This window comes from Homalodisca vitripennis, chromosome 2 (assembly GCF_021130785.1).
Source record: "Homalodisca vitripennis isolate AUS2020 chromosome 2, UT_GWSS_2.1, whole genome shotgun sequence".
Lineage (NCBI taxonomy): Eukaryota > Metazoa > Arthropoda > Insecta > Hemiptera > Cicadellidae > Homalodisca > Homalodisca vitripennis.
Window position 1 is genome coordinate 137,801,174 of NC_060208.1, and position 15,958 is coordinate 137,817,131.

Below are 15,958 nucleotides of genomic sequence, written 5' to 3' on the forward strand. Positions count from 1 at the left end.
TTCATTATTTTTGTATATATTAATACCTCCCCCACCTGATGAAGAGGATAGATTCCAATCCTCAAAACGTTGTTATACCTTTTATAACCTATAACGATGGCAAATGTCCGAAATCCTATTATCCTTTCAAACCTTCCATCATCAATAACAAAAATACAATAACAAAAGAAAAACCTCATTAAATGTTATTCAAAAGATAACAAGCATTGATGTTCTAATTACATTAAACAAAACTAACATCTACCCTCATCTCTGTCCATATGTTATCAGCCAGCTCAGGAGACTTATTCCATTATGTGTAAAATTAAACTGATCTCCAACAAGAATTGTGATACTTGCAATGAATCAGGTAAGTTTTAAGTTTGACTAGCTAACATAATAATATATCAACCCCGAATGCAGATCAGTTTATATACTAATATTACAAATATACACTGGATATAATAAAACAAGTTTTTATTACTTACATATTATATAGGAATACAGATAAGTTTACAAATTAATATAAAGTACAAAATTATAAAAAGTTATGCTCCTCTCCTCTTCTGAGTGCTGATGTACAGGACATTGTTCCCTCGAATGAAAGCGTCACCGTATTTGTTCTTGAGCTGGCCATTGACATACTCTTCTGTCTGTTCCAGCGCAATGTTCATGTAGCCGTCTAGGCAGGCCAACACACCTGGTGATAAAGGTTTGTTATTAGTTGACAATGACTAAAGTGTTTCTACAAATAAATATGATACATATTTATGTCATGTTATTTTATAACAAAGTAACACATGACACGTTACTACACAAGTATTTGAAACAATTACTTCCTCTAGTCCAAAATTTTTCACTTATTTACATTCTACTTAAGCATAAGACACTGAATATCAAACTTACAACTGGTTATGCAATACATAATACCAAAATATATCAAAAGTTTTTAAAAGATTAGAAAAGTTTGCAGTTGCTGGCTTCTGCAGGGTTGTGAAAATTAAATGAAATAGTTTTGAGAAATGATCAGATCCCCTTTCAGGTTACACATATGTATGTTCAGGAGAATAAAACCATCAACATTTAAAGTACAAAGTTGATTAATTGTTTACTTTTCACACATTAAATCCATTCAAACAACTGCAGTACTTACCGTAATTCATTTGGAAATATTAAATACATGTTTTAATCTTTCATTACTCTAGAAGCTGTTAAACCATTGTCTTTATCCTATTGTTTTATTGTCTAAACAATAGGAGTTATGTAATGCTAAATCATAATATAATTCTGTTTAATATTGAAATAATATGATATATTGCTTAAAATTCAAAAAACCATAAATACAGCTTGATTTTAAAACAAACTGAGCTATAAATGTTACATTTATCTACCAAATACTTGGATCATTTTGTGTCACACAAGGCTTTTTAACTTTATATTGTTTTCAGGATGGAAATTTTAGTTTTTATTATGTCTATTTAAGGTCAAATATTGAGAATGAAGCGTTTTTAACTAGTAATAGCCTCCTACATATATAATGTGTAAACGTGGAAATATTAAAATAAAACCACTGAAAATCTCAAATCTCAACTTAAAACATAATATATGTACTCCATTTTACAAATTTCATTTTGTATATTTTTCTTGTAATATATATTACTCCAAAACACTAGAGAATTACATCTGACATTAAACTTTACACTGCTAAATGCCTTGAACTGCTACTATTTTATTGACAGTTTTTCTTCACATCTGTAATTAAAAGCTTATCGCTAAACAGAGTAAAACTTAAGGATCTGTAACTATCTTTGAAACCATGTAGATACTGGCAGATTATCACAAATTATGATTGAATTTACTCCAAGTAACCTTAAGATGTTTAATAGTACTTTTTAGGAATATGTTAACGAGCATGTCTAACTATGGAAAAATATATTCTGGACATGACATAACACAAAATGTATCAGTGATCACATGAGTAGTGCCATATTATGTACAAGCAGCTGGCCAGCTATATCTCTATATTTGAAACTATTATTAATGTATAGTCTATAAAGCTAGACATTTTATTGACTTACCTCGATAATCAACTCCACTGTTCAATTTCACTACCACTGGTCGCCCATGAATCTGCTGAATGAACTGAGACAAAGCTTCTTTGCGACTCATGATTTGTGCCTATGTGCTGCAAGTCTGTAATAAAATAATCTATTTTACCATTATGTCACTAATCATACCTTAGTCTGTAATGGTTGTATTAAAAACAATCCAGCAAAGATATGTAGTGGTATACCTAGTTTTCAATTATAAGTTTTCAAAATCAATTTATATACCAATGACAAACCAATCTAATTGCAAAAACATGTACAATATGAATTAATAATTAAATATTAATTAACAAAAGATAACATTTGTTGTCTCAATCAATATATCATTTACTTATATACATACAATACTGCTGTTTTGAATAGTTAATTTTGTTATTAAATTATATATTGTTCTTAGAAATTGTGTTTATGAAATTCAGTAAATATTAGAGTTTTTACAATAGTAATAATATAGTACAATATTTTTTTATTCATAAAGATAACAATGTTATATAATGAATTTTTCTATATGCAATAATAGATCTAGTTACTGTAATAGAAACAAAATAATAAAAGTTTAATGAGAACTTTGTTCCTTAAACTAAATTAGAACCAATATTCCTGACAATGTAACTATCATTAGTAGCATGAATTTTAGGGCCCCTCAGGTACTGCCCTACCTACACATGTAGATGACAAATTGGCATCACATTTTGTTTTTGTCTCCACTTTTGCATTCTGTCAATATTTGTTTCCTCTTTAATCTCTGGCCAAGAATACATTTTCAGATTACTAGTAAAATAATTATTATTTACATTTTCGTAATGATGTACATGTCAATTTAGCATACAATAGGAACATACAAAATAATAAAAACTAGGGCCACAGCAAACACACTCATTTTCCTGAAATTATTATGAATAAAAATCAAACCCATGTAAGTCCCTGAAAAGTGTAACCTACGATAGAATTCCAAAATATATTTTTGTGATGTTGTCAATGCTTGAGCTTGGAGTTTATGAAGGCATATTAACTTTGACAATGGAATCATCATAAAATGTACACTATTGGGAAAATTGGGGATCAACCTAGGCAGTGAATGTATAAAGGCATAAAAGCTCTTGACCTAAGACTAGCAGATACAGATAAAAAAATTGAAGAAAATCAGTAGAACTTCCGCAAAAAGCAGAAGGTGGCCAAGAGAAATCTAGGGAATGATTATGAGAAACAAGAAAACCCAAATTTTCCTTCATATGGAACAGGAAAGTATTAAAGTAAACAAATACTGTTTGTTTTTGTATTATAATGTTCAATTGTGATTCCTGAAACCCTGTGTTTTTTTACTAAAGACCCTTTTTCACAAAACTATTAAATATATAATCTTGATTAAAAACAACTCCAGTTAAATTGTGCATTTTTAGCAGATAGAACTTTTTAAAACTGAATTTTAAACCAAATGTACATAAGTTTAAAAAAGAAATAAAAGACGTTTACACTTTTTTTAATGGTGTAAAATGCTGAATAAACTACCATTTTTTAAACTGTCAGCTCAATTTGTTCAGAAATTCCACCGTGTAAGGTAAATTTTTAAAGATTAAATCTTTATTTTTAATGGTTTTGAAAAATGGTACAAAAAGTTGCTAACTTTAACATAGAGAAGATAGGACCATCCCAGTCTCTTAATTAACAGTACAAGCATGGCCTAATGAAAGGCAATTTGGAAAACACCAAGCTTCAAGGCTACACATTAACTTCAAACTACTGTAGACAAAACCATATTAAAGGAGGTGTTGCTATATACGTAAACGAGAAGCTTGAAAAGGAAGCAACGTGTTTAGAAGTCTCACACTACAGCCTTGAACTAGTATGTGAACTAGCTGCTATTAAAATAACTATCTTGCAGAAGGACTACTATATTATTGGAATATACAGACCAGAGAACAGTTTTGAAATTGCAACAGAAATAATTGGAAATGTCCTGAATACAATTCCTGAATGGAATAGCACTGTGGTTGTTATGGGTGATATCAATGTAGACTGTTTAACACTCAACACAAAGCAACAGAAACTCGATGAACTACTAGCAGAGTACAACATAACAAGGACTGCTCTTCCACCAACAAGAATAACTCCCCACAGTGCTACATCTATAGACATGGTCTGCTCAAATATACCGAATGACAACCTCAAGGCAGAAGTTCTTCATGCACATATCTCTGACCACACAGGACAACTTTGTACCTTAAATATCACAAGACAAGAAAATGTAAGAACGATTACTCTACAAAGACACCTGAATGACAGAAACCTAAGACTTTTTAAAAACCTGATTGGGAGAGAAAACTGGGAGGATGTTCTACTGTCGGACAATGCAGATGCAGCTTATGACAACTTTATTGAAACAATTACCTACAACCTGAACAGAGCGTGCCCATACATCAAGACTAGAAAAAAGAACCAGGATAAAACCTGTATACCAGTATACCTGAATTAAAAATAAAGAAAGAAAGATTCATTAAAGCACAAGAAGCATACCTAAGAACAGGTGGAGCTGAACTAAAAACTGACGCAGCCGTTAAGAAAAGAGACTATGACCTGCACATTAAACAATCTAGGAAACATCAAACTGACAACTTCATCAGGAACTCTGACAACAAGGCAAAAGCTATCTGGAAATCAATAAATCAAGAGAAGAACAACAGGACCAAAACAGCAGAACTCTCTAAATTGGAAATAAACGGTAATATAATAACAGAATCCGAAGCTATTGCAAACCAACTAAACACTTTTTTTGTAAATATAGCAAACAAAACACTGACCTCTCAGTCAAACAACCACAGAAGCACTGAGGTACTACTAGACCCCCAGACCACACCTGAGAACTTAGTACTCTGGCCAACAAATCCGTCAGAAGTAAGAAAAATCATCAAATCATTAAAGTCAAAGAACTCTGCTGGTCTGGATGACATATCCTCAAAAATATTAAAAATGTGTGAACTGGAAACGACAAAGCCACTAGTACATATAATAAACAAATCTCTCACTCAAGGCATTTTTCCCACAAAACTAAAACAAGCTAAAATATACCCTAAACACAAACAGGGAAGTAAAACAAAAGAAGAAAACTATAGACCAATATCGCTGCTCTCAACCTTTTCCAAGGTAATTGAAAAAATTGTGCTAGTCAGATTGCTGGACCACCTCATCAGAAACAGCCTACTACCAGAAGATCAACATGGTTTCATAAAAGGCCGCTCAACAACTACTGCCACAATAAACCTGGTTGAATATCTGATACAAGCAATAGAAGCTGGGGACACAGCAACAGCAGTGTTTCTTGACTTTAGTAAAGCTTTTGACAGCATAAGCCATGAAATGCTAATCAGAAAATTACAACAACTGGGAATAAAGGGAACATAACTGACGTGGTTTGCAAGCTACCTAAAACACAGAACCCAAGCTGTAGCAATCAGAACAACCTGTAATGGAACAATCCAAACAATAATTTCAAACCACCAAAGCGTACAAAGAGGAGTCCCGCAAGGATCGGTCTTAGGACCTATCCTGTATATTCTATTTGTCAGTGACTTCCCTTCCTTCTTAGACGAACTCTATAAAACACTGATGTATGCAGATGACACTGTGCTCTTGAACAGAAACAGTGAACCTGACCGTCTGGAAGCTGAGTCTTTTGATGTATTTAACAAAACAGAAAAATACTGTCAACAAAATGACCTTGTCCTCAACAGGAAGAAAAGCCAACAGATTATCTTTGGACGAAGAAAAGATGAAGTAGTCCCACTGCCAGAACTCTTGAGGGCTGAAGAGGCTAAGTACCTAGGTATAACCATTGACAACAAATTATCATGGACACCTCACGTAAACGAGCTATGTGGGAAGCTGAGCTCAGCTCTATACGTACTAAGAAGGTTGAAACAAATAAGTGGTGATGACACAGTCAGGACAGCCTACTTCGCACTCCTCAAAGCACACTTAAGATATGGGATAGCAGTATGGGGTGCCACCTCAAAATCAAACATGCAAAGAGTCTTAATTCTACAAAAGAAAGCAGTCCGTATACTGGCTGGACTCAATCCAAGAGACCACTGTCGCAGAGCTTTCAAGCAAAATAAAATACTAACTGTCATTCCTCTATACATAATAGAAATAGTAATTTATGCCATCAAGCAAGAACTTGAAAGAGGTTACAATGTGCACACTCACAACACAAGAACAGCCAGCCACTATACCCTACCACAACACAGATTGGCACTCTTTGAAAGGCAGCCAACTTATAAAGGGACCAAATTCTTGAACATCCTGCCCGAAAAAATAAAAAACACTAACTGTACCAAGGAGATGCGGAACTTGCTAGTCAAATGGCTCCTAGAAAAACCCTTCTACTCCATAGAAGAATTTGAGAACTGGAGAAGAGAACCCCTACAAGACAATGAGATCTACGCACCATGACGGGGACGGGACAACAAGCCCAACTTCAAGGAAGGAAGACACATATGAATATGACTCATGTACTTTTCTCTATGATAATGTACACAGTTTGTAATAAATAAAAACAATAAATAAACAAATAAATTGTGGTACTTTTAAAATGGTACTTTATTATTTTAACAGATAATTAACCGTTTACAAGAAAACAAACAGTGAAAACAAATTATAATCAGAGTTTCTGTGTTATTTAAGATACACGTCAGCATTATGGCGAAAAGATATTGTGAGTCTCCAGCAAGCCACAGGAGTCTCCATAAAAATGGTCTCCTATGACCAAAGATCGGCAAGAGTCGTGTTTAATGGATTCACCCATGCAGAGTTCTTAAAAGCCCTTCAATTCTCGATAACCAGGCATCTTCAAAGCTCAAAGACATACCAAAGTTCATTGGATCCGTTCCGCTGATCCCTTATCAACTCCCTTAATGAGGCCAAACAGTTATGCAGCTACTCCATCTGCGTCGCACTTTCCGAGGATGGACCACTCCAGATAGCCAAGTCACAACTTAAATGGAAGCAGCTATTGCATCGATTAAACATAAGCCAAGGCACAAGGACACAGCCACGCCACCACCGACTTTCCTGGATATGAGCTCCTTCCCGCCACTTACATCAACTCAACTCTCACAAACCATCTCAATTGTCAGTGATTGTGGAGAAATACATGTACCATCTAGTGCTGACTACAGACAGACGAAACTACACAAAACTCTTCCGTTACATATAAGAATTCTAATATCACAAGTTTAAACTAAATTGTTATGACAAGGAAACTGTTTCTGCATTGTGTAATCACAATACAATATGTAATTGTTATAATGTTATGAGGAATCATAGTGTGTCTGGGGATTTGTTGTCTACCGGGTGTGTTTTTTCTGACTATCTGGGTGTGTATGGAATGACAATGCAAACTTATTTACAGGGGAAGAATACAATCAACCTCTATACTACAGTATAAATAACAACAGAAAAACAAGAAATCTTAACTTTAAAGACTTCTTCTCAAAACAAAATAAAAAACAATAGCTCCAAAAATGTGAGTAGAATCTCTGTGATTCACCAAAATATCCAACACTTGCCTTCAAGATTGGATAGTCTCAGTTTGACTTTGGAGGAATTAGATCCAGACATTCTGGCCATGTCTGAACACAAAATCTCCAACAGTAAAATGGAAAGAGTAAATATAAACAATTACAAGGTGTGTTCATACTTTGCTAGGGAAAAGTCGGGAGGTGAGGGAGTTTTGATTGCAACTAAAACAAATTTTGAGGCTAGGGAATACAAAATACCACAATGTAAATCTTTATTAGAAGAAAAAGATTTTGAATTCTGTATGGTTAAATTTAAATGTAACAAATGCCCAGTCATACTAGTTTGTTTTTGTAGGTCACCTAAAAATGTTTTGAAAGAATATTTTTTGATAAGTTAGAAACATTGTTAAATGTGCTAACAGTAACCTTATATAAATTAATCAAAATTGGAGACTTTAATATTAATGTATTAAAGAAAATGTCTTCTTCATTTTTTAAATTCAATAATTTACTTATTTCTGTTGGTGTAAAGTACCTGGTGGACTTTCCTACTAGGACAACTGAAAGCACAGTCTCTGCAATTGACAATTGTCTCAGTAATATGCAAAATTTAAAAGTAACTAGTATAATTACGGAGCTCCCGGATCATGCCGCACAGTTAGTAGAAATAGTTCACGAACCCTCAAAATCTAATCAAAAGTGTAAGCAAGCTGTCAGGAAATTTAATAAACCAAATAAAGAAATGTTTCAGAGACATATTGCCCAGGAGTCCTGGATGGAAGTGTACCAGGCCACAGTGGACCAAAAATATAATGGTTTTTGGACTGTTTTATTTACTATTTTAACTTGTACTTTCCTAAAGTATTAACAAGTAGTATTAGTGTTAACAGAGGATTTGAATGGGTAAATCAAGAAATACGGGATGGTAGAAAACAAATTTTAGAGCTAAGTCGTTTATTTAAAGAAAAAAAAAACTTATAACCTTAAAATTACCTTAAAGGAAAAGAAAAAAGAAATAAAAACTAAAACAAGAGAAGTAAAAAAACAATATTTTAATTCTAGAATAGTAAATTCTGAAAATTGTGTAAAAACTACTTGGAGATTAATAAACAGTGAGGTGGGGAAACAGTCAAATGGCATAGTATATATTAAAATTAAACATGATGAGTCAATAACAAACTGCCCTGACACAGTCTGTCGAGTATTTAATAACTTTCTTACAAATGTAGTAAGAGAAAGTGTCATTCCTAACTTTGCCGCAAATCAAAATCCAGACGCGATTGCAGAATTTCAACCAACAAGCACAGTTTTCAAATTTACCCAGGATATCGATAAGGAAATCTTAAAAATTATTAACTCATTTAAAAACAAAAATTCTACTGGTTTTGATGACATATCTATCAGTCTAGTCAAACAAATCAAGGACACTATTTAAAACCACTCACACATGTGATAAATTCATCTTTAATTACCAGAATTTCTCCTGACAAACTAAAAATAGCAAAAGTCATACCAATATTAAAAAAAGGAAAATTAGAAGAGGTATCAAGTTACAGGCCAGTTTCACTACTTCCAGCCTTCTCAAAAATATATGAGCGTGTTGTCTATAACCAATTAGTACAATATCTTGAAGTTAATAAAATGTTAGATGAACAACAACATGGTTTCAAAGCTGGTAGGTCAACTACCACAGCAGGTATAAATTTTATACAAAATATAATAAAAATATAGAAAATGTTATTGGTGTATTTTTAGATATTTCAAAACCTTTCGACAGTGTCTCACACAAACGAATGCTTTATGTTCTTTATAAACTCGGCCATTAAAGGTAAAGAGATACAGTGGTTTGAATCTTATTTAGCCAACCGTTCTAAGTTTGTTGAAATAAAATATCAATCTGACAATGTTATACAAAACCATAGGTCATCACTTAGTAAAACCAATTTTGGAGTGCTGCAGGGATCCATAATCATATACAGGGATATAATCAATCGATACTGATTAATTATTTTGAACAATTCACTTAAATAATCTATATCAACAGCTGTAAACATTTTCAAATAATACTCGTAACGTAATATTTCAATTTTACATAAGTCATTCTGATTATTAACCCTTTTAGGACCAGACCAAAATTTGACATGTGCAAAGAAAATTTTTGCGTTTTTCTGGCCTTGCTCCAAGAACTGTGCACATTAAAAATGTGCGATTTTTCAAGCGTTTGAGAGAAAAATCATATCTTCAGAACTAAATACTGTACAGATTTGTTTTTAGGCTTAAAATGTTTATAATTAAATTGTTCATTGTGGAAAAATAAATTTAAGTCATTATATAGCAAAAAACAATTTGATTTATCTGTTTATCAAATAAAAAAAAGAAAAAAAAATTAATAAAATTGAGTTTGATCTTCAATAACTACCAAAAATAAGAATAAACTATCTGTGGGAAATGGTATTTATTAGTTCTACATATAATTCTCTATAACTGTACAAAATTTTAAAGCCCTGGAATAAAAAATAAAAAAGTTTGTAAATGAATTAAATTTTTCTGTAACACTGGTTAAAACACACTTTTCAGCATTAGCCTAACATACAAAACCTTATAGGCTACTAAGGATATTATTCGGTACTTTGGGATTATACCGACCACACTAGTATGAAGAACACAAAAATATACATTTATAGAAACAAACATGATAGAACGAAAAAACAACTCTTTAATTACAAAATTACAAACTTACAACGATTATCAATAATTGTTAATGGGGTCAGATTCCGTTATATGCCCCCAACGCTTAAAACTTTTTCAATGAACTTAGAACGTTATAAAACGATGTAGTTGAGTAACAGAACTAACATTCCATCAATCAACAAGCGTTTCCAGGTATTGTGATCGCTATTGTTGTCGCTGTTATCTTATCTTTCTCGAGAATCCCGATTACGGCGGCAGGCCGCGCGGCATCACATGATTATTTAAGTTTTTTGTACGGTACATAAAAACAAGTTTTGTGTGTTTTTTTTCAATAAAGAGTTTAGTTTTTGTGTTTGTAGAAATGTAGGGATAAAACACGGAAGTACAACAAAGCGACGCACCAGCTGAACGGGCGGCGAGACTCTGCAATCACGTTATCTACTAGACCGTTCGACTTTGACCTCTGTCTGAGGATGGGGAGGGGTTTGCGATAAGATAATTCCTGTTTTATATTGACGAAATCTGTTCTACGCTAATCTAGTAATCAGTAGAAGTAAAATGTCAAATAACGATTCATGTCTGGGTGTGGTCGGTATAATCCCAAAGTACCCTGACAACATTACAATGCAACATGGCCGTAAAATATTTTTTTTGACCAAGCTGATGATTCCAAAGACGTTTAAAATTTGATATCATAGTTATAAACATACAGGAAATAGAAAAATAGTATATTTATTCCATATAGAAGATTAAAATATCTCTTAAAAAATATGAAAAGTCCGCCGGCGATAAATCAGACGGCTGGTCCTTTTCGCATAGTACGCCGCCGGCGATAAATCAGACGGTTGGTCCTTTTCGCATAGTACACCGCCGGCGATAAATCAGACGGTTGGTCCTTAAAGGGTTAAAAATGGCAGTCAATTTTATAAAACTACACGACGTTGCTTTGAAATATGTTAAGACATGTTTTTCGTGACTTCAACATTTTGGACTCGTACCGAAAAACCTACGTGAAATTTGTGGGAAAGAAACAACTGTAACTGTGGGAGGAGTAAATATGGTCGTCTTCAGTTTTCCTAATTTTGGTTATAATAATTTGTTTGATCACTGTAAATATTAAATTCATATTTTAATTTAAAACATATGATTGTTATTGAGGACTATAGGTAATTTTATATCGATTGATAGTCTAGGATTTGAGATGCGAATATTAGGTATCGATGACTATATTCTTCGATATAAAAAACCGGGTCCGCTTATCGTACCCTACCCATCAAATTGTAAATAACTATAATTAAGTTAGACTGTTTTTTAATTCGATAGTTACTTGGTATTTGTATTTGATAATTTGGTCCGCTGATTCAATTGCTATGGTGGATACTTATTGTAATGCAGCCAAAAGTCATATATGCCTGTAACAAGTAAGCCTATAATATATTCTTTATTTTATTTTAAGTTATCTTAGAGCAATTTAAAGAACCTTTATAAATCACTCAAAATAAGCCTACCAGTACACAAAAACTGCATAGCCAGATATATTGTTGAGTAAAATGCAGGTTATTATTAATTTTCAGTACATTTTAGTACTTACTTCCCTCTCTAAAATTTGTTGTAGGGTATAATAATGGCGGTTTACATAGCTTCGTCAGGAATATTAGACGGGTTTTTAGATCGTTTTAACAGGTTTTTCTTAACTCTATATTCCCCAAACATTTAAATTAAAGAAATAAATACAGTAAAAATCATACATTTTAACAAAATACTAACCAGCAATACGTAAACAAAGCGAACAGTTTATAAACCTAACCTCCTAATAATACTACTGAGACAAGATTGACAAGATTTTAGATTGGACAGTCTTACCGGCACGGTACAACAAACTTTTTTCATAACCTCTTCTCTTGGGCTATTATTACCCATGCAGCTTCATCGTTTACTTTGGCTTTACACATTACACTGTCAGATCTGAAATAAATCTGCAACATGGTTGCCTATTCTACCAGACTTACATCTGTTATTATTATGGTTAATAAGTTGTTAAATGACAATTATGTTTCTTTGTTTACACAGTGTTGTTGTTAGAATAGAAATATGATTTTTTTCTCTTTAAAGAATCAGCGTTAGCTATGCTTCGAAGTATACTGTTTTATTAATCTTCACTATATTTTATCATGTCCACACATGATTGACCCTCCCCGTGGGTTTTAACCCTTGATCTTTCAGTAAGAGAGCCGAGACTATAACCTTTAGTCTACGGAGTAGGACCAAAAAAATGATTAGTTTACGGAGAAGGATTTCATCACTCGATAAAGAAAGTCACGGATATTAGACCTTGGAGATTGAGACATATACTATTCCTAAACTTAATTTTAATAAGAGTTTTCACGAACAATCAACCGATAAAGTAAAAGCAGCCTGGAGTATGGGTTGACTCATCACAGTCAAGAAGTCCAGTTATTTATCGCCCAACATAACTTAGACGTCTTACTTATTTTAGAAACTCATTTCACGGACAAAGTTATTTTAAGATTCCTAACTACACAAGATACTATACCAATCATCCTGAAAACAAGGCCCATAGAGGTAGAGCCATTTTAGTTAAAGATAATTAAACATCGTGAACTACCCAGCTTTAGAGAGAATCACCTGGAAGCTTCTAGCAATGTTCTTGAAGATTAGTTAGGCCCTATTGTATTTTCAGTAATTTATTGTTTTCCAGACATGTTATAGCTAAACTAAAGTTTGGACAGTTGTTCACTAGATAGGTGAATAAATTTACTACAGGAGGAGATTACGACGCGAAACATCAAAAATAGGGGTCTCGATTGGCCACTCCTAGAGGACCACAACTATAAAAGGTTCAAATGGTAATCATTGCAACAATCTTTCTATGCGTGAACCTATACATACTGTCCAACTGACATGCAAAAAATTCAAGATTTGTTCGTTTTTTTGTTACAAAAGGTATTAATCAAAACTACACAGATAAAAAATTCTGCCTTGATCTGTCTTATGATCATTCACCGATTATATTGTATTTGAGCACAGAATTAATTAAAAAATCAAGTGTAATGTTGCATAAAAGATTTACTAATTAATTGGGTTCGATTTCGTAATTTATTACAAAAAAATGTTAATTTGAACGTTTTGTTGAAAAGTGTTGAGGATTTAGAAAATTCAACTGGCTACTTACTTTTATTGTTAGCAATGTTCTGCCAAAGAGGCTACACTCTTACGCCGTTCTTCAAAAGTTGACAAGACCCTAGTATTACCCTAACTACGTAAAGAAAAAAGTGCTGAGAAAAACAAGATTAAAAAGAAAATGGCAAAACAATAGAAATCCAAATAATAAGGCAAACTTCAAAAATGCAGCTTAACACCTGAAGAGTATTGCTTAATTTAAAAACCAGTGGTTTGAAGATTATACTAAGTCTTTCTCAGTAACCGAAGCTACAGACGTTTCGTTATGGAAAGTAACTAAAAGACTTAAACAGCCTAAGATATCCATTTCCCCTATTTTAAAAAGTGATGGAAACTGGGCGAAAGGTAACATTGAAAAATCTGAGGCATATGCAGAATACTTCACCAATGAGTTGAAACCAAATGACGCCTTTGTAAACAATGAAGAGGAAATACACGAGTATTTAGATTCTCCACTTCAACTCGATTTGCTGTTACGAACATTCAAACCATATGAAAGTTCTCTCAGTTATAAGTCACAATCTCAATCCTCATAAGTCTCCGGGCTATGACTCTATTACCGGAAAAAAATACTGAAAGAACTTACAAGAAAAGTGGTTATATTCTTAACATTCTCATTTAATGCCATACTGAGACTGGAGCGCATACCCTTTTAATTTAATAGGGCCCAACTAATTGTCATCCTAAAACCAAGGAAGTCCCTCATTCAGCTGACCTTATACAGACCAATAATCCTCTTACCTATTATTTCAAAACTTCTTGTAAGAAGACTACAATCATTAATCGACGAAGATTCTATAGCACCCGCTCATCAGGTCGGTTTTAGGCGAAAATATGGCACAATAGAACACGTCCATAGAGTTGTTGAAATGATACAGAAGTGCTTTGCTTAGAAAATAAAAGTTATTGTTCGGCTACCTTTCTAGATATCAAGCGTATGATAAGGTGTGGCATACTGGTATATTATACAAAATTAAGAGGTTTTTGCCTCATTATATTTTTCTAATACTGAAATCATATCTTTCAAATTGGATGCAAGTAAAATACCGAGATGTTCTTACTCGGGTGCATGTAATAGAATTCACAGTTCTTCAAGGAAGTTTACTTGGTTCATTTGTACATTTAGTAAATACCACTGACCTTACAGAAAATGAACATATTAAAATTGCAACTTTCGCAGATGATACTGCAGTTTTGTCAGTCCACAAATATTGTGTTTGAACATCTCTTGCAACAGACCATAGATACAATTACTAATTGGTTTATTATGGAAAATCAAAATTAACGAAAATAAATCTGTTCACATAAAGTTTACATTAAATAAAATTCTTGTTCTCCAGTTACATTGAGTGACGTTCTTTAATCCCACGTATCTAAAGTAAATTATCTAGGAATGCGCTCTGACAGAAGGCTTACATGGAAATCCCACATTTGGAGAAAGAAAGAGAGCAACTAAATTTAAAAACAAATAAGATACATTGGCTACTTGGATCCAAATCAAAACTCAGTTTTAAGAACAAGTTACTATTACAGTAAATAAAACTATCCTAAAATCTGTGCGGACATATGGTGTTTAGCAAGCAAATCAAATCTGGAGATACTTCAACTGTGTCAATCAAAATTGTTTAAAAAATGCAAAAGGGCCTTGGTATGTATCCAATAGAACCTTACATTAAAATTTGAACACCCCAACAGTCAAAGAAAAGATTAACAAATTCAGTCACAATTATCTTTTAAGATTGGAAGATCACTCAAACCACCTTGCGGTAAATCTCCTTGATAATTCTAAAGATGTGTACAAACTCCTCCGATCTGCTATCCTGGAACTACCTTGTAGGTACTTGAATTAATTACTTCATTGTTAACTCTGGTTAACATCTAATTCAAGTTTAATTGTTAATGTTTTTTTCTGTATATCACATTTTCATATTGCTCTTCTCAAAGTGAAAGAATTTGAAATTGGCGTCACAGATAGAAACTAGAAAAAAAGAACAACCGTTTCCGGTGCACTATTGAGAGTACTACAACACAAGAAAGGGCTAAAATCAAATATTGCCACGTATGTTTTCTTTTATTCTCTGTGGAAGCAATACTGAAACATTGTTTTAAATAAATATGCGAGGTCTTAATACACCAATTGAATGAAATTGTTAAGCTAGCCTAAGCATGTTTCCAAGAGTATGAAAATGTAGTAAAGTCATCTCTGTTTATAAGAAAGTGTTTAGAAATCAACATGTAAATTAAATGCAACATCTATAATACCTATTCTATGCCAAAGGTCTTGGAACACATTGTTTGCAATCAGTTCACTTGTTATTTGAAGTCTAAACGTTTATTTTCTAGTTGTCACTTTGGCTATCGTGCGAAGCACTGTTGATGCTGTCGAGTCTCTCGTTTCTGTTTGTCTTGATTGTTTAGAGGAGAAATTTAATGTAAATTCTTTGACATATATAAGACCTTTGA

The 15,958-nt window shown here is 33.0% G+C and overlaps 1 protein-coding gene across 3 annotated transcripts; it reads right to left on the reverse strand.

Moving 5' to 3' along the window:
• Positions 1 to 439: 439 nt before the first annotated feature.
• On the reverse strand, positions 440 to 12,297 carry LOC124354779 (U6 snRNA-associated Sm-like protein LSm6). Of its 3 annotated transcripts, none has more exons than XM_046805480.1 (3): positions 12,158 to 12,297; positions 2,058 to 2,172; positions 440 to 679 (listed from the first exon to the last, which is right to left on the reverse strand). In XM_046805480.1, exons 2-3 carry the CDS (start codon positions 2,146 to 2,148, stop codon positions 528 to 530), a joined length of 243 nt encoding a protein of 80 aa, XP_046661436.1. In that variant the 5' UTR covers positions 2,149 to 2,172; positions 12,158 to 12,297; the 3' UTR covers positions 440 to 527. The 3 variants fall into 3 exon arrangements, with proteins under 3 accessions (XP_046661436.1, XP_046661434.1, XP_046661435.1); XM_046805478.1 differs by having other exon boundaries at positions 12,062 to 12,159; XM_046805479.1 differs by lacking the exon at positions 12,158 to 12,297 and adding an exon at positions 11,886 to 12,044.
• Between the last annotated feature and the right edge of the window lie 3,661 nt (positions 12,298 to 15,958).